Source organism: Mus pahari, chromosome 15 (genome assembly GCF_900095145.1).
Source record: "Mus pahari chromosome 15, PAHARI_EIJ_v1.1, whole genome shotgun sequence".
Taxonomy (NCBI): Eukaryota; Metazoa; Chordata; class Mammalia; order Rodentia; family Muridae; genus Mus; species Mus pahari.
Window position 1 is genome coordinate 54,407,156 of NC_034604.1, and position 25,562 is coordinate 54,432,717.

The 25,562-nt window shown below is 51.1% G+C and overlaps 1 protein-coding gene across 2 annotated transcripts in view; it reads right to left on the reverse strand.

Annotated features, from left to right (window-relative positions):
• Synpo (synaptopodin) overlaps window positions 1-25,562 on the reverse strand; it is a 54,180-nt gene that overhangs the window by 23,877 nt on the left and 4,741 nt on the right. For both annotated transcript variants that reach the window (XM_029546910.1, XM_029546909.1), the window contains exon 2: window positions 10,796-11,445. In XM_029546910.1, coding sequence (XP_029402770.1) covers window positions 10,796-11,183 — 388 coding nt within the window. In that variant the 5' untranslated portion in view covers window positions 11,184-11,445. The remainder of the gene's footprint in view (window positions 1-10,795; window positions 11,446-25,562) is intronic.

Sequence of the window (25,562 nt, forward strand, 5' to 3'; positions counted from 1 at the left end):
CCTAGAACAGTTCTCTCCTCTGGAGCACAGGGGATGGTGCAAGGGGGGGGGGCTGATGCAGGCATTTCCAACCAGCTTCTGGGGTGATGCCGCTGCAGTATCCACACACCCCGCTTCAAGAGCAGAAATTCTCTAGGGTACAGGTTGGGAAACAGCCAAAGAAACGGGCTTCGCCAGATCTTGGCTCAGAGCACAAGCATCCGAACCAACATTCCAGGGTTTTGGCTTCAGGCGACTCTGAACTGCCTGGCCAAGGACATAACGACGTGCTCTGACCTGTGGCTGCTGGACCACCATACCCTGATTGAGTCCATTCAGATACAACCGCAGTGATCCAGGCAGAGAGAGAGAGAGAGAGAGAGAGAGAGAGAGAGAGAGAGAGAGAGAGAGAGAGCTCTAGATGCTCTGTGCGCAACCATCCGTGAAGTGGCTGGGTGTGGGGCCCACTGATAGCACCCATCCTAGAAAAGATGCAGGCAACCAGAGAGACCAGCATCCCCCTCAAATCCTTTTGGGGCTCCAGAACCAGATGACTATCTCCACTGCCCCCATGATGCACTTCTCCTTGGGAGGCCTCATCCTCCTAACACTCCAGCCTCACTGGCCATCATTAAAGGCTCATTGGAGGCACCACGCCTTTTCTCACCTCAGGGCCTTTGTCCCCTGCTCTCCCTGCCTTGAGTCCTTTCTGCCCTTGCCCCATCAGCTGTGCCTTTCTGACCACACGTGGGATGCTTGAAGGTGGCAAGCTTCAGTATCTGCTGGGAGTGACATTCTCACCATACCGTCCTCAAGGTATCCTCCAACCTCATCAGATTCCATGTTTGGTTTAATATCGGTCTGCTCTGCCCTAACAGGGCAGAGACATTGGCTAATACCTCCCGTGCTTGGTCTACAGTTGAACAAACATTTGTTTGACTGGGAGAAGAGAACGGAAGAGTGAACTGTTCACACCCTCACTGCAAAGCTTTCTCCTCCCTGGCACCATGCAATCTCATTCAACCAGTGAAGCTGTTAAAGAACAGTACTTTTGAGGTGATTGGACCGGGACCTCTGCTGCTCCCTGAGGCTCAGTGACTGTTACAGACCACATCACCTCTTGGTGTGGGGTCCCCAGTACTGTTTTGCCAGGTTTTCTGTGGGAGCACAAAGCTGAGTAAGATTTCTAAAGCTTCAAAGAAAGAGCTTCCACTCATTCCCTTCCTCTCCCACTGCCCAGAGAAGGACAGGTTCTCATTCGAGGCCACACAACCAGTGCACGGTGACACTAGACTTCCTTGGCACAGCTAGAAGCCAACAGCTGAGCTTCAGGCCCACCCACGCTCCAATGAGAGCACCATCTGCCTGGATGCTGAGAGAAGCGCAGGAGGGAGAGAAGGGAGTGGCTGTGGCTGAGCACACACGTGGATTCAGGATTCAGGTCCAGAGCCTGGGGAGGTGGATAAGGCTCTCAGCAGGAGAACCAAGAAGAACCAGGCATCTGGGGCACTGGGAGCCAAATGGCCAGAGGCTGAGTGGCTGAGTGGTGGCATGTCTGACCCTCATGCGCATGACAGCCTAGTTTTTAATCAGTGCTTCCCCATCCCCCAACTCCACTGCATGATCGAGAGAAGCTGTCTTGGCCTCTCTGGACTATGTTACACAGGAGTAAAACTTGAGGTCTGTAGGGGTCAGACTGGTTGGGTTTGTAGCTACATGATATTGGAGCTCACTGAACTAGCCGCTCTGTGCCTCAGTTTCCCAATCATAAAACTGTGAGGCTGGTTTCATAGAGCTCTTGGAACATAGTAACAACAACAATGACGACGACGATGATAACAAGTCAGCCCACTATCCCAACCATGGCCTCATCTAACTGTTTCTGACCACTTGCCTATGGGCTACCCCTAAAGCTTAATCCAGATCCTATCCATTGTGCTGGCTCATCATGCCATCTCCAAAACACCCTGGCCAGACGGGAAGAAGAAATTTACACGGAGATACGAGGAGTCTTAGGCAAGAGGCCATCTGCTCAAGGGCTTGCTATTTTAACGGAGATCAAAACACGGGAGTACTATTAATAAGTAGTAGCTCATTTTTTAGGCAGTCACCATGAACTCGCTCCGTTTTCATAACAGTACAAGGCCTAGCATTGTCTCTGCTTTATAGACGAGGAAACAAGAGTCCAGAGGGGTTACATAATGTGCTCGTGAACTCTCAGGCAGCCAGAGATGAAACCCCAAAGTTTGACCGCAGCACTCATGGGCCAGCCCATGCGGGAGAAGCAGGTGACACACAGATAGACTGTGGCATCCAGGGGGGGTGAACAGGGCAGGGCAGGGCGGGGCAGGGTCAGCACAGACCTACCCTGGGCTGCCTTACTGAATGGAAAAGATGAACCAGGGTGATGGAATGTCAGCAGCAGCCAGTTGGGGAAGGGTTTTCATTCCAGAAAAAGGGCTTTGGGTAAGCCTCTGGAATTACAGGGCCTGGGGGCTGTTGCCATGTAGACTCCTCCTCCAGTCACACGGGGTAGCAACTGAGCCCCAGTGTCTGGTGTCCAGAAACAGTTCACAAAGGGCCCTATACACACACTGTCCTAACTCACAGAGCCTCTCCAGAGGCAGATTGGCCCCTCCCTCTGGCCAGATCTCAGGCCCAACTCCTATGGCCTGCATTTGAAAGCCTGGAGCAGGGTAGATTGGTGGGTACAACCTGCAACCAACACACACCACCCACACCCAGCTCTGAGCATGTTCCACCCACCATCCCCTGCAGCATCCTCCCACACCCAGCCCAGTGCCCTGAATGCCTCTGGGTACCACTTCCTCCAAGAAGCCCTGACCACCCTTCAAATCCAGACTTCCATGCCACACTGGACCTTGATAAGCACTCTCCAACCACAAAGGAGCCCCCCCCCCCCGCCCGCCTGCTCTCCATCCCAACTACAGGGCTTCTTTCCATGCTATGCCCCCTCAAAAATTATCTTATTGATGTACTCATCCCTCTTCGGTTGTTTTATTCATTCAATTAAAACAAAAGGCTTCCATGGTGAGATGGTATGTACATCAGATAAAGGAGATGACCTAAATACAATCCCTAGGACCAACACTGAAGGAGAGAACCAACTACTATAGACCTCCTTACACACGCTATGTGCATGTATGCGTCACATACAGACATGATGTGCCACACACACACACATACACACATGCACACACAAGTAAATAAATGTCATTTTAAAATTTAGACTAAACAGCTAGCTTCTAGGCAGGCAAGGCAGCACACGTCTGTTGTAATCTCAGCACTCAGCAGGCTAAAACAGAGGGATCACAAGCTCAGTGCCAGTCTGAGCGTCATAGCAAGGGTCAGACCAGCAAGAGCTACACAGTAAGACCATATCCCGGGGGAAAAAAAAAAAGCCCAACCCTATATATGTGTGTATGTGTATGTACTCTGTATATATACATGTGTATATGTATATACAAGCTCCTATGGGGAGAATCTGTTCTGTCCTGTTTTCTACTATAACCTAGCTCCTATGGACCCTTCCCTCTTCATTGCTAGCCAGGGCTGCCGAGGTCCCAGGCAGGCAAGGGATTTACCCAAGGTCACTTGGCAAGCCAGCAGGTAGCAGAGATCAGCCTGGCACCATAGAGCTGGGGAGTTCAGCCTGGCTCCATCCTCTCCTGGCTGATCTCCCCTAGACTGTTGTGATCCTGTTTCCTCAGCACAATGGGGCAGAGAGCCTGCAAGTCTTTGACAACAGGGCCCACTCTGCTTCTTAGAGCCCATGGTCTCCCAATCTGGGCAGCCCTGACTGCTTCCCCTCAGTCCCTCCCTTCCTGGCATCAACTGCTTCGATGAGCTCATGTCTGGAAACCTAGGAGCTGCCCTAGAGGAAAAGGTGCCTCCCCAGGCCAGGCCCCAGGGCTGTGGGGAGGCAACCTTGGTAGGGGGCCTGTGATGTGTGAACTTCTCACCTGGCAAGGGCTCAGAGAATCAAATCCTGAAGACTTAGAGAACAGAGAAAAGGCCACTGTGTGTCTTCCCGCCTTCCAGGTGCTGTAGGGTGCTGTGACCCTCCCCTGCATTAAAATGTCATCCCTGTCCCCCACCCCCACCCCCAGGGAGAGAGGGTCCTGCTGCCTTCTGCCTGCAGAAGGGCTCTGGCAAACTCTTCCTGCCTGGCCACAGTTTCCCCAACTCAGAAAATGAACGTGAACTAGGCTGCCAGTTAAAGAGTCCACAAGCTTGGTTCACTGTGATGGGGAGACAGGGCAAAGCTGGCTAAGGAGGGAAAAGAGTTAAAGAGTTAAAGCCCTGATTTTCATTGTGCAAACACGGAGTGGGTTCTAACTTCGTTTAAAGGGGTGCAGGAGGTAGGGTGCGGCTTGCAAAGTGAGGGCAGGTTAAAAATCGGGGCCTGGAAACCTTGGTGGTCCAGCAGCAAATATTTGCCGCTAGTTCTTCCAGCACCAAACTTGAAAGATGCTGGAACTAGCCAAAGGCAGGTCGGCTCCTGACAGGGATTTCGGCCTCCCGCTGAGAGAGAGCGAGTCATCAGCTTCAGTTTATGCCTCAGCCCCCCCCCCAGCCCCCCTACGTGGATCGAGGCCCGGTCTCGGTCACTTGACAGGGCAGGCTGGCTGCAGGCAAGACAGCTAGCTCACTGTACCCTCCCTCCTGACAAGCATCGAATTTCATCTCCCACTTTCCAAAGCAACAAGACCGTCCCTCGGACCACCGTGGTACTTGGGTCTATAGTGCAGCTGCCCCCTCAGGGCCACCGACCTACCTACCCTCTCTGGGATCTGGAGAAGGGAGGGGCACGTCAGGATCCTACTTGCTCTAGGGCCACCTGCGGCTTCTCACTTAGCTGTTAGTCAACGTCTGGAAAACCCAGATGTGGAGCACAGGAGTCCCTATCTCCATCCTGAGTACAGCCCAGAATTTGGGGTTGAGCGAGGACGTGGAGACCTTTTGCCTAGATTCCTCAGAGGTCTTTCCAAGGCCCTAGGCGGTACCTCCCCCCTTCCTTCATTCCACGGTGGAGTGTCAGAAAGGAGCCGGCCCTTTCTGATAGTTAAACGAAATGGGGAATGGAATATCAGTGCTGTGAGAATCAGGCGAGGAAAACTCAGGAGTCCCTTGGGGGACTTTATAAAGCTCTTGGTTTCATCAGATGGGATCAGGCCCTGGAGGTCTCAGCTGAGTGGCAGTGTGGCTAACCTGCGCACCAGCACTACAGCAGCCCCCCTCTGCCGGGCCGCTCCTCCCGCGGGAAACTGAGGTGCTGTCCGGCACAGTCGATCCTGCTGCCTCCACAGGCGCCCACGTCCGTTCACGCTCAGGCTCCTGGGTCCTGCAGCCGGATTTCCCGGAGCGGGCGGGGGCTTAGAGCTAGATCTGGTGCCCATGAGTGAGCCTGGGCGCTGCATCACCCCCAACAACGACAGCCTTGCGAAGGACACGACAGCTGGAGCCCACACAACTCGGGAAGGTGGCACCCCGGAACAGGGCGTCCTCCCGTTTCCGAGCTGCTGGATAGCCCGGAGATCTCCCCAGCCTGTACTGTACAGATGGGGAAACTGAGGTTCCATGCAGAAGCAACTTGGCAAAGGTCACCCTGAATACAGGGACTGGAGCCCAGATGCGCCACCTTCCTCTGGGGCGGTGCGAGCAGCTGCGCAGGTGGCAAGGGCGAGGCTCACTGGGCGCCCCGCCAGCCCCGAGCCCCCCCACTCACCTCCAGCAGCCGTGCGCGGTCCCCGAGCTCCCGGGCGCCGCCGCCTTGGCTCACCTGGCTACGTCCCTGCGCGAGCCCCGCCCCGCGATCCCTGCACCCCGCCCAGCGGCGGCGCCCACTCAGCGCCCTAAGCCAGGTCCTAGCCGCTAGAGGCTGAAGGGGACCCAAGCGGGAGCCGCGGGCGCTGGGCGGGCACCGCTCTCCTGCCGAGCGCTCCCCCGGGCCCTAGCGCCGCCCCTCCAGCGCCCCGCCCAGCGCCAGCCCCCCGGGGTGCGACCCCCCTTTCTCTTGTCCCCCCCTGTGGCTGAAGCTTCACCTCCGGGCAGATTCCTGCTCTCTCTCTCTACGCACCTCACTTTTGGCTGCCCCTGCTTCCTCATCTTACTGTGTATTTCTAGTTCTGTAGTTCTGCCCTTAAATTCTTTCTCACTCAGTTTTTCCATGCCCCGCCATCTCTTTGACACTTTCTCTTTCCCTCCCCTCCACCGTCCCCTCAAAAGATAACCGTTGACACCCCACTCCACTTGTTCCAGCCCAGAAACTACAGAGTAACTGTCTTCTTTGGTGGGGCTTAAGCAGAGAGGTTTAAGGAGGGCTGTCGCCAGCCTGTTGTCTTCCCTTGACTTAATTAGCTATCGGCAACAAGGGCAGAGATGCTTTGATTCCCCAGCTTTTGCAAAACACCATCCAGGCTGAGCTCAGCAGAGGCCGTGGCAATCGTGCTTCAGTGGGAACACCACGAGCACTGCTGTTAAAAGTCTATATTCGCACATTCCAGTGCAGATCCTGTGGGGAGCGGTTGGTGGACTTGGAAATGAGACTGGTTAACCAGCACCTTAGTTATTCCCCAGCAAGTCTGAAGGAAGACCACACTCGTTGATCACTCCTTTAGACAGAGTGGCTCCAGTGTCACCTGTCTTCAAGAACTGTGTTTAGGTTGCCGGCTTTCTAAAGCACAGACCCAAAGATGTTCCTGTTTAAGGCTGTCCCTGACTCTGAGTGCAAGCAGTCAGCTGACTGAGGAGACAAATCCTCTCTGGCCCCTTCCATCCCTCTGCCTGGCTTTGTGGGCATCAGGGCATTCCCCTGACCTGTGGTGAGAGACAAGAGACTATCCTGGAGATGGCACCAGGCAAGAGATTGCTTTTTCCCATCGAATGCACTGGGGAGGTGGCTACAGCCGAGCCTGTGGAAATCCAGGAAACAGAGTGTGTGGGTGAGAGGAAGAGAGAGCAGCTAGGATTACTGCGTGGGTGGTTGTGAAAGAGAAAGAGATGAGAAGAAGAAGCAGGGAGAGAAAGTGGTTCAGTCTGCATGTGGGGGTGTGACAGTACAAGAGTGGATATGCATGGAGGCGAGACCAGGAGTATTTAGCAGGGGAAAAGGAGAAAAGGGCGTGGTTTAACCCGTGTCTTCAGGAGAGAACCTGTGTGCTTGATTGAGAACACTTAAGAGTGTCTGCTTCGGGCCCTGAGGTGGGATGGAAGCTATACAAAGGTATCCAAGACACTTGCCCACATGTACTGTTAAAGGTGCATAGATACTATTTGTCTGAGAATGTGGCATGTCTACATCATGGTGTAGACATGTGTTCATGGTATGCATGTTTGATCAGACAGCACAGCATATGTGAACCTGTGAGTGGCAGTTTTCACTGTCATCTTCTTGTTAAAGTCACCAGGGTGTGGGGCTCCCGGCCCAGCCTCCGGTGCCATCTGCTCCTCCCTAGAAACCTAAGGGACAGGGGCTTTGGCCGTGGCTCCTTGACTTTGACCAGACTCTGTCGGTTCTCTGCTTAATAAAATGAACTTGGTTCAGTTTCCTCTGCTAATGAAGATGGGATGCAGACAGACTTATCTTACAAGCCACGTCCATACTCCAATCCTCCTGCCCATCCGAGGCTCAAGGCAGTGTCTACAAGAGTGGCAAAGGCCCCCGAATCCTCTAGATATTCTCACACCACCAAATGGCCACTGATAAAGGAGAATCTGGTCAGCAGTGGATCACAGGTCTCCCCGTTATGATGAAGAAGAATGTGGCTTGGCTGGATCCCCCACCTACTCCCAGAACCTGAACAACCATTTTCCAGGCCCAGGTGGGTGGAAGATCACAGCCTGCTTCCTTGTCTCCATGGAGATGAAGCAGCAAAAAGAGTTATTTAAAAAGCATAGGCCCAAGACCTCACAGGGTTCAAAGCTCAGTTCCTCCATCTACAGGCTACGAGGCTTCAAGTCACAAGTCTCTTAAATTCTGAATGCTTAGTTTCCTCATCTGGAAAACAGAAATGAGAAAGCGAGTTTGGAAGGCATGCCTATAATTCCAGCATCAGAGAGGAAGCAGTTCCAGGTTCCTTAGCAAAGTTCAGGCCAGCAAGGCTATATAGCAAGGCTGTCTCAAAATGGGAAAAGGGGGTGGGGGGGAGGAGGAGGCAGTGTCATGTCTGAACTTTATATTCTGAGGATTCAGTGAAGTAACCTGATCACAGCATTCCACATGGAGCCTAGCAGCTGAGAAGAGAAGCAGAAGCCTGGGTTCCAACGTTGTGACTTTGCACAAATCGTTTTTCTGTTTCTCTGCTTCTGTCTCCATTGGCACAGCAAACTCAACACTCTGCTGGGTTCAACCAGCTGAGACTCTGTAGAGAAGAGGGCTGGGGTGTAGAGCTCTTGAACTGTAGATAATCTAGTGTTTGGCAGAGGCCTGACCATTTTCCTCTATCAGACTTCTCTCTCGGCTACTGGTGGCGCGGAACCTGAACGTGAGGCTGCAGCCCCTTCTTGCCTGACAAAGACCTTGCTCTGCCCAGCTCAGTGGGTACCAGCACCCACCAATCCCAAGATAAAGGTCTGTATGGTGCCCAAGGCAGAAGATGAATGGCTTGGACGTGAGGCTGCCAGGCAGCACTCCAGAAAGCCAGGTTTAATAGCGGAAGGATGGGGTGTGATTGTCTGAAGATGCCTATGAGCCTCTCTGTAATGAGAAGAAGCTTGGAGAGGAAACCCTAAGCTGCTAATAACCTGGCAGCTCCCCAGGCTTCATTCCCTCCCACTCTCCAGGCAGAGGGAAAGGACCTGCCACTCCCTACCCCCAGGGAGCAGAAAGGCCATTGAGATTTAGATCCAAGACCACCCAGATTTCCACTTCTCAGCAAGAGCCAGCTTCCTCTGAGGACTGTCTTACCTGTCCCTTCTCCTGAGGCCCCCTCCTCCTGCCCCTCTGTCTCTAGAATGTTCAGACCAACTGGATGGACAGTAAAGAGACAAATGAATTGGGCTGTTTATATTAAGGGCACACTGAGTCTCGGGGTTGACAATGACTGTGTGACTGGGACAGGTGACTTGAATCTCTGAGTCTCAATTGTCTCACTGTAAGACAGAGAGTAAGATGGCATCAAATGACTCATTGGATGTGAGATGCCAACAAGGCAGTCAATGGCGATCTTTTCTCCTTCCCACTGTACCCGCCATCAGTAGCATTTCAGGGTATTTTGAAATCACACTCTCGGAACAGATCATAACGAGTAGCACAAGCCCTGTAGTCAAACGACCCATGGCTGAACATGCTAGTCCCATCCCGGACCAGTCACTTACATTCATTCCTAAGCTCTGTTATGGGCTCTTCTGTGAGACACATGCTGATGATGTTAGCACAGCAGACTCTGCACACACAGCTCAACCAACAGCAATTGTACTATTCAGCCAGTAATGACTGTTTCCATTTCATTTTACACAGCTACCTAGAGCACTGTAGAATTTTCAAAACAGCCACAGCTAAGATCATGGCATCCTCTCAACAGCTCCTGTTTTTATTCTGTTTTCACAGATTTGAAAAAAAAAAAAAAAGAGCTCACCAAAAGAGAAGGGACTTGCTAGGGCTTAACTACTGAACACTGGGCTGAGACCCAACATCCCTGCCTCCTGACCCGGCTATTCCCCTGGTAAGGGTCGGGGACAGTTACAATGGGACTCAGGCTCCTGAGGACCCATACTCAGGCTGCGTCTGGAATCTTCTTCTGTGTCTAGAGCTCCTGAAAGCTTCTCACTGCTCCTGCCCGGCTCTTTCTGTCTGCATAACCCATGCTTGGGCGGGGAACTATGTCCAAAGAGGATGATCAGAGCCTGGAGAGAATTACTGCAGAAAGCAGAGTGGGTGAGAAGGTTGGCAAGATGCCAGCTCTGGCGTCAGCAACGCCTGCAGAGCAATGGAGTGTTCCTTCAGTCTCTTGACGCACAAGCCCTCCCAGGACTGCGCCCCCCCCCTTGCCCCACTCTGCACCCTGGGGACCAGCTGGCAGCAGCTCTCCTGCCTGTGCAGATCACGGCTCAGCTCCTGGCCAGCCCCTCGACAGCGTGAACCCCCTACAGCGAGCATTTCCATTGCCACTGGTGATTCAGAGTGGATTCCCTTGTCTCGCCCTGCAGGCTCTGCAGGCTCCAGCACTCATGGGCCCCAGGCCTCCTCGAGCTGTCATTGGGTCCTGCTGCAATCCAGGTGACATGACCTGATCGCTCCTTTGTCATCCATCTCTGACAGATGGAAAAACCAAGGCCTGGGTGAGGACCCTATGCCTAGCCAAGTCGTCAATATGCTTAGAGACCGGAACACGCTCAATATGTTCTGAGTCTCAGTTTCCCCACTGAGGTCAGCTTACATGAAAGGCTTCGGTGTCTTCCCTGTCAGCAACTGGGAAGCCATGACTCCCTGTCAGGGTGTTGTCTGTTTGTCTGGAGCTACTGTTGAGCTCTGTAGGCTTAGTGAGAGGGACCTGCCCCATTGGATGCTTGGGACTTCACAGCCAAGTTGTTACCAGTAACAGTCAAAGGGCAGATGGAGATGAGGAGGAGTGGGATTTTTGTTAACCAAGTGAGATCCGGGCTTTCTTCTGTTGCCTTCTCTCTGACAAACAGCTGGAATTACATACACCTATGGCCCAGGTTCCCATCTCTCCATAGTGGGAGATCTGGACATTATAGGTGACTTGTGATAATCGTTAACCATCCTAGGAAAACAAGCTCCAACAGTCCCTGATTAAGAACCACTGGGGGTTTCTATGACCTATAAGCTTACCTGGTTTCTGGGCCACCCTGGGCACAGAGCTGCCGCTGGCACTGGCTGTCATCACTTTCCGGGCCTGTACCACATCCCAGTCATGGCTTGGCCTGTCACTGTGCTGGAAACCACCTCGTGCCTCCCTGTGACAGCTAGATGGCTGGATTATGGCCAGGGCTCTGGATAGCGGTGGCGGTGTCATCCCATGGTTGGTTCTGCTTTGGCTGGTCCCCTCTTCTTCCAGGTCCACCAGCCTCACCTCTCCCTGCAAGCCGTCTTCACTACCGCTCTCCTCAGCTTCCAGAGCCAGGCACCTGTAGCTCCCATCAGGGATCTGGAAGGTGCAAGGGGCAGCCCTTCCTTCACTGGCTCCAAGGGGCGGGGGTGGGAAGTGAGCACCCAGCATTATGGCCCCCTCCTTGGCAGTGCACAGCAGCCAACGCCTGGCTCGGGGTGAGCGGCCCGTGTGAATCTTGCTCCTGGGTCCTCTCAAGGTCTCCTTGGCTTCTCCGTAGATTCGCCTTCTTTTTCCGCTGACGTACAAGGGCTAGAGTGAGATCGGCTGAGGGGTAAGGCAAGTCTCTTTCTAGGCTGGGTAAAGATGCGGTCCAATACTGTTTTCTCACCCTCCCGAGTTCTGCTATGATGGCCCCTTCAGAGCGGGCTATCTGTATAGGAAAGAGAAGATACAACATGCCAGAGAGCTCACTGAGTGTTCTGAATGGAGTCACGGAGACCAGTCCGCCCTTGAATAGCCAGCCTCAGGAGCTGGCTAGGACTTGAGGTACGGTTCCCACTCCTCCACGGGGAAGTGTTTCCAGAGGTTCAGGCTTGTAGGATGCTATTCATACCCTATCTGTAGGCTACCTGACACTTACTTACTTAATGTTTCCCTTCAATCCACTTTAAATAACATAACTTCTGTTACTCTAGAGTTATCTTGAGCAATAATTGCAGGAAAACCACAAGCACACCGTGCCAAGTTATCCCCTTCCCTGTACACATTAAATAAATATGTAGTTACTTTAAAACACTCATCTGAGCACCACCTAAAAAGAATTCTTTCACGTCCCACCAAAGGTACACACACCACAGGGATCACAGGGATAGCGAGCTTGGGGGTGGTGGTGGTGGTGGTACAAGACTAGGGTACACAGCTGGTCATAAGAGCCAACACAATGGTCTGTTTACACGTGCTGGACTTTGAGCCAGAATCCAGCCCTGCAGCCTGTGTGTTGGTCTCTGAGTCTCCCCTCCCCCGTTTGTAAGAGGTGCATGGAAGCTTGAGCAACCCAGATCGGAGAACCCCAAACCCCAAAACTTCCTCAGCAGCATCCTGTTGCCACCCGTCCAAATCCCATCCCTGGACTTGGGGACAAAGTCACAGTAAACATGAAAGCACAGTCTTAAAAAAAATAACTCATGGAAAATGGCCTTCAGGCTGGGTATAAGATACGGACAAAACAGAAATTCAATTTAATTTTAGACTCCTCTTCTTATCCACAAAGCTATCTCATTATGCATATGCAAATCCCCCCCCCAAAAAAAAAAAATCTAAAATCTGAAACCCTTCTGGTCCCAGGCACTTCAAATGAAGGATCAACTCCAGTTTAATTGTGTAAAGGGTTCTATGAGAAATACACCCAGAGCGTTGAGCACACTCTCTGAGCCGCCACTTATTTCATGGGGGCTACTCTTATATCCCACAGAAATGTATCAGGCCACTATTCTATTTCAGACATGGTAAGTAGTCCTCGGACATATAGGGTAGGTGAAGGTATGGTGCTCGAGCTCATGAAGTTTACATATCTGTTAGGGCAGTGAATCCTGACCTTCCTAATACTGTGACCCTTTAGTACAGGTCCCCATGTGGTGACCCTCCTTCCAACCATCAAATTGTTCTCTTGCGCCGGGTGTGGTGGCACATGCCTTTAATCCCAGCACTCAGAAGGCAGAGGCAGGCGGATCTCTGAGTTCGAGGCCAGCCTGGTCTACAAAGTGAGTTCCAGGCCAGCCAGGGCTGCACAGAGAAACCCTGCCTTGAAAAACCAAAAAAAAAAAAAAAAATTATTCTCTTGCTACTTTATAACTGTAATTTTGCTACTGTTATGAGTCATGATGTGTTTTCTGACCATCTTAGGGCCCCTATGAAAGGATCATTCAACAGGGGTTGGGAACTGCTGTGTCAGGGAGAGCTGCAAATGATGAGAAAATAATAGTAATGATAGTATAATTATTTGTAAATGTTACAAAGGATGATAATCAGGGGAGGGTGGAAGTTTCCTCCAAGGGTTGAGGATGTGGGGGAAGGGGGTGAATGGAGGGTACTCAGACAGAAGAGCTGAGGAGCCTAGCAGATGGAGAGTGGGTGTGGAGAAGGGGGAGGCATACAGGGTGCCACACAGGTTCCTGGCTCTGAGGACTCATGACTGTGTTCGTGGAGGTTGGGAACAAACAGGAAGGTGCAGGTGTTTAGTCAAACAAGAGGGTGGCTGATCTTTAGATTTCCAGGGGGAGATGTGCAGTGGGCAGATCCCTCTGGGGTCCCAGCGAACAGGAGAGTCCCACACTGGGGTCAAAAGTTTGGAAATCCTTTAAGGAAATGCAGAGTAGGACTTGAACAAGACCTTTTTGGTCGAGCAGGTAGCCCTCAAGGCAGGGCACTTGGCCAGTTATGCTTGGAGGCACCCTCAAAGTGAACAGATTGTGTTGAAAGACGTCATTCTACCGCTGCTCAACCGTGTGAACTGTCTATTAGGAGACAGAGAGAGGGCTCCCGCGGGCACATTACTCATGTGCCGACTGCCCCAGGCCGGTGAGAATTTATTGAAGCCTACTGGCTTGACGATAGTGGGGCCAAGCCTGACCACCTGTGGCCCTTTAGGCTTCTATCCCAGGCTGGAGCCAGACATCCCAATTGTAGCAGTCTGAGTAGAGGTGCTGGCCCCTAGCTGGGGCTGTGCCAGGAGAGACTGGGAGGTAGAAGCACATTTCCAAGACCTCTGGCAGATTAGAGCCAAGCAGAGGAAAGGCAAACACGAGCCCTGATCAGAGAGAGAACCAAGCACCCATTAGTCCATGCAATAGGGTCCGGGAAGAAGAGAGCTCCCAGGAATGGGTACCCACTCCATCCTGGGTGTTCGCTTAGCGGAACACCGCAAGTACCAGACAGATGATTCCAGAAGTCATCCCAGAGGGAAGGAAAATGAGACTTCACTAAGTAAAGTATCCCAGCTGGGCATCATGCCTAGCTCTGACACTTTTCATCAGGAGGCTGGACCTCAAGCCTGATAACAATGGCCTCAGGTCTCCACTCCATTCCAGGACCCTGCTTGCTTTCCAGCAGCTGCCAGACTCCTGCCGCTGGAATCTCCCAGGCTTTAGACTCTCATAGAGGGGCTAGCAGCTTCTGTATGAGCCTGGCCAGGGTTCTCCCACCCCCTGGAGTCAGTTTTCTCCAAGGTCAGAATGCAATTCAGGCAGCCCGTGCTAGAAGGGCCATATAAGACTCTGGCATCACAGATCCGTGATTCTCACTATTCCAAGCCACCCACCCCTACCCTGTCACAGAACCAGATGGCAGGAGGCAGCAGGAGTGGGTGAAGGGCGGGGGCAGAGCTCTCTGACTCCCTGTGGGGGCCTCGCCCGCTCCATCTCTGCTTCTGTTTTGCTGTATTTGACAGTGGCCACGGTTTCCAGGAAAGAAGAGAGAGGCGGAAAAGTTAACTTTCCGCCACCCACACAAATATTTTTGGCTAGCTTTGTCTTCAAGCTGCCAAGCCAGGAGGGAGGGGTTGGCAGGAACCCTCCAATTCAAAGCTCTCCCAAGGAGGGAAGGTTTCCAACCAAGGCAGGGACAGAGCAGGGGTCCCAGCAGGCCTATGGTCCTTGGGTGCCCAGAGACACAGAGACTCATAATTACAATAGCAGGCACTGCCACCTAAGTGTCTAGTATCTATTGGTCTGAGCCCTTTACCTCTATCTCTCAAGGAGGGTGACGGGGGAGTGTGGTCTAGGGTTGAAGACAAGGAGGTTTGCTACCATGTCTAGAGTTTTGGGCAAGAAGGGTTACAGGGTGGGAACAAAGGCTGCCAGGATCAGTGCTCTTAGCTAGCATTCTCCACAGCTACAAAGCATGGCTCTAAGGACTTCACAGCCCTTGGAGATGCTGAGCCCATCTGTGTGGGCAGGAGAAGGCAAGTCCTTCTCAGCAGTGATGGAAAGGGTCCTCCCAAGCTTGAATCCATCCTCATGGCTACAAGCTCTGAGCTCTGCTAGCCAAAGCTATTAAGGCCACAGACTACGCTTGTTTCCAGAGGTAGCTTGGAGCTCTGGTCAGAAGGAAGTCCCTAACTGAACCCAGGCATCTGCATGCTTCAGCCTCAAAACCCAGTTGTATAATCAGATGCCATGCAGTACCAGGACCTGACCAGACATCCCTGGCCTTTTCTACTGCCAGCTTCTGAAAAAATATAGTCCAGAATCTGTGACCTAGGGGCCTCGCGTGTCCTTTCTGAAGCTCTCTGCATAGTGGAGGAAGAATGATGGCTTTGAGTCAGATCCTGGTTCAAAATCTCTCTGATCCTCTCTGTCTCTCCATCTTTAACACACAGACATACACATAGATCTATACACACACACGCGCACAAACACACACACACACACACACACACACACACACACACACACACACACATGCTGCTGCTGCTGCTGCTGCTGCTGCTGCTGCTGCTGCTGCTGCTGCTGCTGCTGCTGCTGCTGCTGCTGCTGCTATAGCAGAGCTGCCTGCCCTGAGCTTCCCAGGGTGGTAGGCAGAGTGCAAGCTTTCAGCCATTTGCTGGCTCTCCAGGCTCTGTAGATGCTTGCAAGCCAGACATTCAGGGCCAGTGACTGCCATTTACACACTAGAGGAGCAGATGCACCTACTGTGTGGTTATCAAGGAAGTGAAGAGGCAAGGGTGGCCAGGTACCCACCCAGCAGTGCATATCCACACGACAGTGTCCAGATGTGTAGTCCTTGACACTCCCCCCACAGTCATCACAGGATCTGAGCTTCTCTTCTTGTCTTTTTCCCCTTCTTTTCTTTTTCCTATTTATAAGCCCCCACTTCTCTTTCGTCTTTTTCTTTCATTGGTTTCTAGCTCACACAAGCCTTAAGGTGGTCAAGTAGGTAAGGACGGCCTTGCTCTTTTGATTCTCCTGTCTCTACCTCCTACTATGTGCGCAGCACCACACTCAGTTTATGTGATGTTAGGAGTTACATCAAAGGCCTTGTACATAGTAGGCAAGCACTCTACCACATCTTTGGCCCTCCTTTAAAAAAAAATATTTAAAACATTTTTACTTTTGCTGAGCGGTGGTGGTGGTGTATGCTTTTAATCCTAACACTCAGGAGACAGAGGCAAGACAACCAGAGCTACAAAGAGAACCCCTGTCTTGAAAACAAAACAAAACAAAAATTATTTTATTGGTATAAGTGTTTTACCTGCATGTATGGATGTGTACCATACGTGTGTCTGATGCCCACTGAGATCGGAAGAAGCTATTGGAGCCCCTATAACTGGGAGTTATGGATGGTTGTCACTACCACGTGAGTGCTGAGAACTGAACCCGGGTCTGCTGCAAAAGCAGCCAGTGTTCTTATCCACTGAGCCATCTCTCCAGAGTCACCCCCGTCTACTTTCTTTTTGGAATATTCTCACTGTGTGACCCTAGTTAACCTCCAGCTCACATCCTCTTGCCTCTCCCCAACCTCTACCCCAAGTGCTGAGATTATAGGCATACCTAGATCACAGGGTCTGATTCTATAGGTTGAGGACCAAAGTAGTCTGAGAGGGAATTAGAAAGATAAGCCCTTCATTTCCTAGAGGTCCTTCTCCTTACCTGAACCCCTTCTCCACCTACAATCTATTTCTGTCTCTATATTGTATTTGGCTTGTTCCCTGGTTCTTGGCTTCCTACGTGAAACAATCCATCAAGGCCTCATAAAAGCAAGAAGGCAGAGCCGCTGGGGATAGATAGATCTGGAAACCCACTGAGACCATCCCCATAAGATTGTTGCTGGGACAGTTCTAAGAACAGGCTTAGGGCAGTGGGGTTGGAGCGAAAGGTTAGAGACTGGACCAGGGCTAACATTCAGGGTTCTCTGGAACAAGAATATTTTGGAGCAGTTTCCTCTGCTCATGGCACAGTGCCAGGCGCATAAAAATAGTACAGGTTAGGGCTGGAGAGATGGCTCAGCGGTTAAGAGCACTGACTACTCTTCCAGAGGTCCCTGAGTTCAATTCCCAGCATCCACATGGTGACTCACAACCAACTTTAATGGGATCTGATGCCCTCTTCTGGTGTGTCTGAAGACAGCTACAGTGTACTCACATACATTAAATACATGATTTTTCTAATAAAAAACATTATGGGTGATAAGAGATGATAGTTGCGTAGCATCTGTGTCAGGTGTTCTTCCAAACACCTCACTCATTCGACCCTCCTCAGGAGCCAAACATCTTATTCCTCAGGAGATGGGGGCTGCGGGGTTGCTATTATTAACCCCATTCCATAGATAAGGAAGCCAAGCTTCTGTGACCTGCCAAGTTCACACAGCAAGTAGCTAAGTCAGGTCCCAATCCCCAAAACTCTCAGTCTAGATGCCATGGCCCATTCACAGGGCTGCACTCCCTCAGCAGTGGAAAGAGTTACTGAGATAAGCCTATGGATGGACAAAGAAGGCGGGGTGGGAGGTTCCCTCCGATGCCTGCTACATCACCTGGTGCACTGTAGCCCTTAACACATGAGTGTAGAGTCACCAAGGGATCAAGTGTACATATAGCTAAAGGCCAAAACGGGGTCGCCTGGAAAAGGGGGTTACTGAGAATCTGCTGAGCCTATTCCTATCTGGCAGTACCGTCAGCTTCACCGTGGATAAAAGACAGTGTCTGACCCATTCGGAACTGAAGGTCTGTGCTGTCCTCAAGCGTCGGAGCCGAAAGGATGTTCCATCTGCCTCTTTCCTGGGATAAGGATGGGTACCAAGACAGGGACATCAAATCAGGACTCCCATGATGCTCTTGCAACCTCCAGTCTGGGGCTGCGGTATTTGTCATTGCCTGGTTCTGCATTCTTGGAGAAGCCACTTCCTTCCTCTGAGCCTCAGTTTCTCCATCTGAGAAAGATCTTGCTTTGAGTGGTGTGGTTGGTGGGACAGAAGCAGTGGCCTGATACTGCCTGAACTTCCCCTGACCCAGTGTCTTTGTGGGGTGGAATGTGAATACCCATTTCCCAGCTCCCCTCCTCCCCCAGAGCCCCGAAGAAAAGACAAGGATTCTGGCCTCTCCCATCTCTATCCCATCAGTGGTGTCAAGAGGCCCAACTTGCTATAGCCCCTCCTTCCTTGATTCGCTTTTCCTTCCCTCCATTCCCATCTGTCCCTGAGAGAGAAAGAGTCTGGGTTGGGTGGGTATGATGTGAGGCCAGGAAAGCCTAGAGGCATCAGGAAACCCCTAGCACAGGAGGGCAGTGAGGGACCAGGGGTCTTCAGGGAGGTGAGTGCTAGACTCAAGATAGCACATGACCTTGGGTGGTTCACATGGTCTCTCTGAACCCCCCCCCCCCACCGCCCGCAACCCCATGCCATCTTGACAGAGCAGAGGCTCGGTCATTCATTTCTCTGTTCTTTCACTCAACACGCATTCACGAATGCCTGCTATTTTAAGCGCTGGTGGCACACAGTGAACAAAATGGAAAGGAACCCTGCCCACGTGGAGCTCACACGTTGGTTGGCGTGGACAGATAATAAATAATAAATAAATAAATACGCAAGCAAATCAGATGGTGCTAAATGGAATGGAAGCATAATTAAGCAAGAAAGAGAGCCAGGGAGTGTCGTGTGGAGTCGAGATAGAGCAGGCAGAGAGAAACCTCCACAGATGCTATTCTGGGTTTTCGGGTGGCATATGTATCTCAAGTTCACGATGGTGTTAGATTTTCATATGTAATTATTTTAAAAAGCATACGAATCAACTCTGTGCGGCAGAAGCCCCTGGGAGGGACGGTTCTCGTGCTAATGTCCTCATGACTCAGCTACTCACCATTTTAGAACCTGCACATCCCCCAATGACTATGTCTACTGTTTAGGACAGAGTATTTTTTTTTTTTTTTTTTTGCAATCCGTATCTAAACCTTTGATTTCGCATACCAGTGTTATTTCATTTGAGAACACTGTGTTTCAAGGTTATGAAATTGATAGGCTGCCACCTCCTCCTTCTGGAAAAAACAGATACTTTGTAATGAGTCTGGGAATAATGGTGGTGATTTTGGGTCGTCCTTGGAAGGCTTAAATAAGGCAACCTGTAAAAGAGATCACTGAGGTGCAGCTATTGCCACTGTAATTATTGTTTTTTGAGAGGATGCCTGAGGGTGTAATAAGAACCAGGGCTGTCACCTGCTGAGCACTGACTCTGTGCAGGGCCTGTCCTGGCCGTTGTGTCCACACGGATCTTGCTCATACCTGACATTTTAAGGCTACCACTTGCTACTCCTCCTAGTACCTGCTACTCCTCCCAGTGTCTGGTGCTCTTCCCAGTACCTGCTGCTCCTCCCAGTACCTGCTACTCCTCCCAGTACCTGCTGCTCCTCCCAGCACCTGCTGCTCCTCCTAGTGACTGGTACTCCTTCCAGAACCTGCTACTCCTTCCTGTACCTGCTGCTTCCCCCAGTACCTGCTGCTCCTCCCAGTACCTGCTACTCCTCCCAGTACCTGCTACTCTTTCTTCCCAGTTAGTAGAAGAAAGCAAAGACCCAGCACAGAGGAGTCTCTGCCCATGGTCCAAGAGCAGGGGAATAGCCAAGCTGGGACCTGATGGATACCTAGGACATGAAGTAGTCACTAGGTTTCTCTGAGGACTCCAAGAGAGGAGGGATGTGTCACACAGCACAAAGGGTCATCATTCTACCTTAACCATAGTGACCCCTAAGTTTGAGCCTCAAAGCCCATTTCCAGCTCTGGATTGCCCGTGGCACCTGGCACTCAGGACCCTACGTGCCAAGCCTGTCCTAAATGGACTTGCAAATCCAAGTGGCACCAAATCAGCTAAGTCCCCTGCACGTCACACCTATTTCTGCCATGCTGGGTTGACAAGTACACGGGCCAAGGAAACAGCTCTGACGAAACTGGAGAGACTGAAGTCATGGCTATAAATAAGGGGCTACTGCTGGCCGGATTAGACCAGCTGAGGAACCACAAGTCCCCTCCTGGCCACAAGAGGAGATGGGGACCAAGAAGGGGAGGAACTTCCCCGAGGCCATGTGACTGTTCTTCCTGGTTATCTTGGTGTCACCGTAGAGGCTCAACAGGACAAGTCCAGATTGAACAAAAGCAGTATAGTATTCCAGTTTGCAAAAGCAGACAAAACTCCAGAGCTCTCCTCTCTATCTCCTACTCAAAGGCCCCCTCTTCACTCAGAGTGTTTGTCAGCATGGAGGGAATCAAGGCATATATACTTCACGGCCAAAGTACACCTTTCTATTGTTCCCTCTCTGTCTCTCTCTGTGTCTGTCTCTCTCTGTGTCTCTCTGTGTGTGTGTGTCTCTCTCTCTGTGTCCCTCTGTCTCTATCTCTCTGTCTCTCTCTGTTTCTGTCTCTCTCTGTGTCTCTGTCTCTATCTCTCTGTCTCTCTGTGTGTATGTCTCTCTCTCTCTGTGTCCCTCTGTCTCTGTGTTTCTCTCTCTATCTCTCTGTCTCTCTCTGTCTCTGTCTCGATCTCTCTGTCTCTCTGTGTGTCTGTCTGTCTCTGTCTCTCTGTGTCTGTCTCTGTGTGTGTGTGTGTGTCTGTTTCTGTGTGTGCTTCTCTCTGTGTCTCTGTGTCTGTCTCTTAGTCTCTCTGTGTGCCTCTGTCTCTCTGTCTCTCTGTCTATCTGTCTGTCTCTCTCTGTCTCTCTGTGTGTGTCTCTGTGTGTGTGTCTTTCTCTGTGTGTCTCTGTCTCTATCTCTCTGTCTCTCTGTGTGTCTCTGACTGTCTTTTTCTCTCTGTCTCTCTGTGGGGGGGGAGTAAGTGCACTAGTAGAAGCCAGAGAAGAACATCAAGTGACATCAGGTGTCCTAGTCAGTACTCTCTATTTTTATTCCTTTGAGACAGGGTCTCTCTTTGTGCCTGGTACCAGGCTGATGGCCCACAAACCCCAGCAATCCTCCTGTCTCTGTGCCCACAGCACTGGGCTTAACTGGCACAGCCACATCCAGCTTTTCACGTGGATGCTGGGAGACAGACTCAGATCTTCATGCTTATGCAGCCAGCACCCTTACCCACCGGACCCATCTCCCCAGCCAGAAATGTGCACATCTCTTGCGACCTCTATCCTCTTACAGAGGATAATTGATAGCTTGAAAGGCTATGGTAGAGACTGTGGGTAGGAGTGGTTACAACGTGGAAATAGGAAGATGTTACAAACCAAGGTCTTTCCCCTTGTAGAATCCACTGTTCAGCCTTGACCACCCCAGAACTAGTTAAAGCCACAGCCAGCCAATTACACCATGTTCCCTCAATTATGGTGAGTCTCAGCTTCCCCTGGAGCCACACCTGTGCCGTGACCACTGTGATTACTGCCTGGGCACAAGCCCTGAGCACATGCACTCCAAGAGGTGGCCACCTGGTTTCCAAGCTTGCCCATGCATTAGTACCACACGAGAATGTTGCACATATTCCAAATCCCTGGCCGAAGCCCTGACAGATGACATATGTGTCTGTGAGTGGGACTGAGCCGTCTGCAAGTTTTTTTTTTTTTTATCTTTCCTAGGGATTCCTGCGTGCAGAGAGCTCTGGAATCCTGCTCTTTGCGAGCGCTCAGTAGCTGCTCCCAAACAATAATGGAAAGGGAGACATGCAGACCCCTGTCCCGGTTTCACTCAATAATTCATGGGGTTCCATGAAAAGTGAGTGTGAAGATAATGACTCCTATTTGTTGGCTTACAACCCTCAGAGCTGAAAGGACACAGGAACCTCGGAGGCACAATTTCCTTTGCCTTCTCTTTGGCAACCCAGCCACTTACAATGTCCCGAGCAGATGGGCCTCAGACTTATCAACCCTCGGGAGGCCTCACTTCATGTGGTACCCAGCTGGCCAGCCAGGGAGATGGACGGTTCTCAGAAGTCTCTCCTCCTCTCCAGCTGCCTCTTCCTAACCCAAAGGCCAAAGGTTCCCAGAAGTGGTGCCTCCTGGGAGACATTAAGCTTCAAGCTCAGAAGATTGGAAATTGAGACATCAGGGTAAGCTGATGCCAGAGGCTTGTGACCTAACCCCAGCCTGTTCTTGGGCACACAACAGCTAATGATAAAAATGGTCGTGCCAGAATCTAATATTACTGGAGCCTTCCTGGGACCCAGAGGTACCGCTGAGAGCCCTTGCAAAGCAATAGACTATAGGACTGTACTAACCAAATAGGCTCTCACTAGCCACCTCTGCTGCTGAGCGGTTACATTGCGGCAATCACAGAGACACGTGCTCTAAGCAAAGAAATACAGACCATTCCCAAGAAGAGACCAAAACAAACATACCAACAAAAACAAAACAGAGACTCTCTTAGAATAACTCCAGTTGGTTTGCAAGTAAGTACGTTATTACAATTAATTTCCCTGCTGTCTTTCTTCCGCCAGTGGTTTTTGTTTGTTCGTTCGTTCGCTCGCTTGCTTGCTTTGGGGCGTGGCTGCAGACATTTTAAAATTACACATGTGCTTCTGTGATCAGCCCTAACCTGAGTCTGGGGAGGCATGCCACCTCCTGTTGTGCCCCTGAACTTCGGGGACCTGAGGTGTAGCTGAGCCTCTTAGCCTCAATTTGACCACCTATAAAATAGGGTCAAGGACAGGCACCTCCTGGGCACTGGTGTGGGGTTGGAATGAGGTGACACAGGAAGAGCACTCTGTACCTGCCAAGTACAGAGCCTGGCTCAGGAAGGTCTCTGGTTACTAGTCCTCACACTGGAGCCCTGTCAGCTCTCCCACTATTTATCCTTCTGTGGCGTTTGTTTCTTTGGGGTTGGGCAAGGGTAAATTGTTCTATTTTCTTTCTTTTCCTTCTTTCTTTCTTTCTTTCTTTCTTTCTTTCTTTCTTTCTCTTTCTTTCTTTCTTTCTTTCTTTCTTTCTTTCTTTCAGACAAATGTTCAATACATAGCCAAGGCTAGCCTTCAACACCTAGTCTCTCTCTCTCTCTCGCTCTCTCTCTCTCTCCAATCTATGTATCCCTGGCTGTTTCGAAACTGGCTATGTAAACGAGGCTGCTCCCTTGTAATGGTCCTCCTGCCTCTGTGTCCAGCGTCCTGGGATAACGTTCTGCCATGCCCAGCTCTGATGCACAGTGCTCCTGCAGACATACTGTAGTATAGCAAGCTTGCTATAAGGACTGAGAGTCAAGCAGGGACTCTCCTGGGTTTGGGAACAAGGTTAGGAGGGCAGAGAGGGGGTTAATGAGCTGGGCAATGGAGGAACATGCCAGGTGACTTCAGAAAACGGAAAGTGCTCGGGAGGGTACAGGCAGGAGAAGACTGTCATTTCCTCCTTTTGTACAGCAGCAGATCTCTTGACCTGCTGTAATGGGTGACATCCACAGGGTCTAAGTAAGAGCACGTGGACATATCCCAAGCAAGATGTGCTTGAGTCGTGTTGAAGGTAAAGAACACGCAGGATCCTCCAGGAAAGCCTTTTCTAATCGGGACATTTTTAGTCCACCATCGGCCTAACAGGTTGGGGACATATAGGAACCCAGGGATGGGACCCTATTTAAGCTAGAATCATGATCTACCACCTCCTATGAGTCCACTGATTTCAGACAAGATGAGGTGTGTTCAGGGTGGTAGAATCGTAGGCTATACCTTGACTTCAAACAAGCTGTTATCGTTTGCCTCAGTTTACCCTCCACCAAGTGAGAAGGCTGCCCCAGATAGATGCTCTACAAAGGTGCCCCCCGCCCCCGACCATGTCTTGGAAAGAGTGAGGTAGGGTTGGAGATGGGGCTGTACAGAATGCAGTGCCCAGAGTAGGTAGGACATGTCCAAGTTTCTCCTGGAGGAGGGGCTTCATCTTTAGCACCTAGTGCAGAAATAGCAGTGTTGGGGTCACTAATTTGAGAACCAAGTGTTGACCTTGAGAGAGCTAAGCTAGCTATGATTTATGGAGTCCCTATATGTTTTTATGTTGTACTTCTTTTTATGTCTATGGGTGTTTTGCTCACACATATGTCTGTGAACCATAGTCCATGGCTGGTATCCATGGAAACCAGAAGAGGACAGTATCAGATCACTGGCACTGAAGTTACAGATGGTTGTGAGCCACATGAATGCTAGGAATTGAACCCAGGTCCTCTAAAAGAGGAGCCGGTGCTCTTAACCACTGAGCCATCTCTCTAGCCCATCCCTCTGATTTCTGAATCCCTTTCCATTGGGCACCCAGCCTTAGCTGGTATGTTTGAGGTGTAGAAAATGTGTCCTCCAAAGCCAACACATTCTTGATCTTTAGAACATCTTTCCTATAGAGCCAAAAGCTCTCATCTGGTGGCTCACACCTGCACCGCCACTACTGATCTTTGTCCTCTGAGGATGCCCATCTTCCCTACACAGCTAATCCTCACCCAGACCTGCAAGACCACATGGACCCTTTCCCATCCTGCCTGCTCTCCTTGCTCTGAGCCCACTCTATCACTGCTCAGAAGTGGAAAACTAGACCCACAGCAAACCCATGACTTGCCATCCTAGGCCTCCTACCTACATCAATAAAGAGGAACATTAGACCAGTGTGGTGGTGTTTTTCTTCCAACAGATGCTAGATCTTAAGCTCCCTGTCCACAAAGACCTCATGGTATACCTGTTTATACCACATGTCCTACATTCCATGCCTGTAGTTGTCACTCTGAGCCCAATAGACAAAATTATAGATATTTCATTTAGTTTGCACACACACACACACACACACACACACACACACACACACACCAGTATGCACTCTTACAGTCAGAATAAAGCCAAAACCTATTTTTTAAATAAAACATATTGGTCTCCTCCCCCATCATCCATGCAGGCTGACATAAAATAATAGAAGGGAAATACAAATAGCTGCCCGAAGCTATGATGAAGGAAGCTTGGGACATGCGGCTGGTGGGTGGGAGAGAGAGGTATAGCCTCAGGGTGGGGTTAGCCAAGGAAAGGGGGGGGGGTGTTATACGATGCTCAAGGATAAGGAACGCGCTGATCCTGCCTGTCACTGCTTCTGTTCATCGTCAAAGCCTGTGCGAGACACAGATAGGGACCCAGCCTGTTTCTTCCACTCTGTGACACAAGCATGACACTCGCCCCCCTGGCCCTGAAAAGGAACCAACTCCTCTTGCTGCTGCCCTGGACCTGGCCTTAGTGGAGGTACAGAGCTGAGCCCCATGCCTGGCCCTTAGCGGCTCAGCTCTGTACCTCCACCAAGGCTGCCAGCTAAAGCTCTGCACTCTGGTGGTCTGCTCTGGAATAGCTACTAAACCAAACTGCAACCTCCAGCAAGCAGCTCTTACTCTCTCTGAGACTTGGCTTCTCCAGCCGCAAATCAAGGCTAATGACAGTGCCTATCTCACAGGGCGCTGTGAGGGCTGAACCCAGTAACGTGAGACAAGGGTCTAGAACAGAGCCTGCCTCCATACACGGCAAGAGTTGCTAACATCGCAGTGAGGGCAGAGGAGAGGCAGGTTTATCCCAGCGTGTGCCCTCCATCTCTGCTCTCTCTCTCTCTCTCTCTCTCTCTCTCTCTCTCTCTCTCTCTC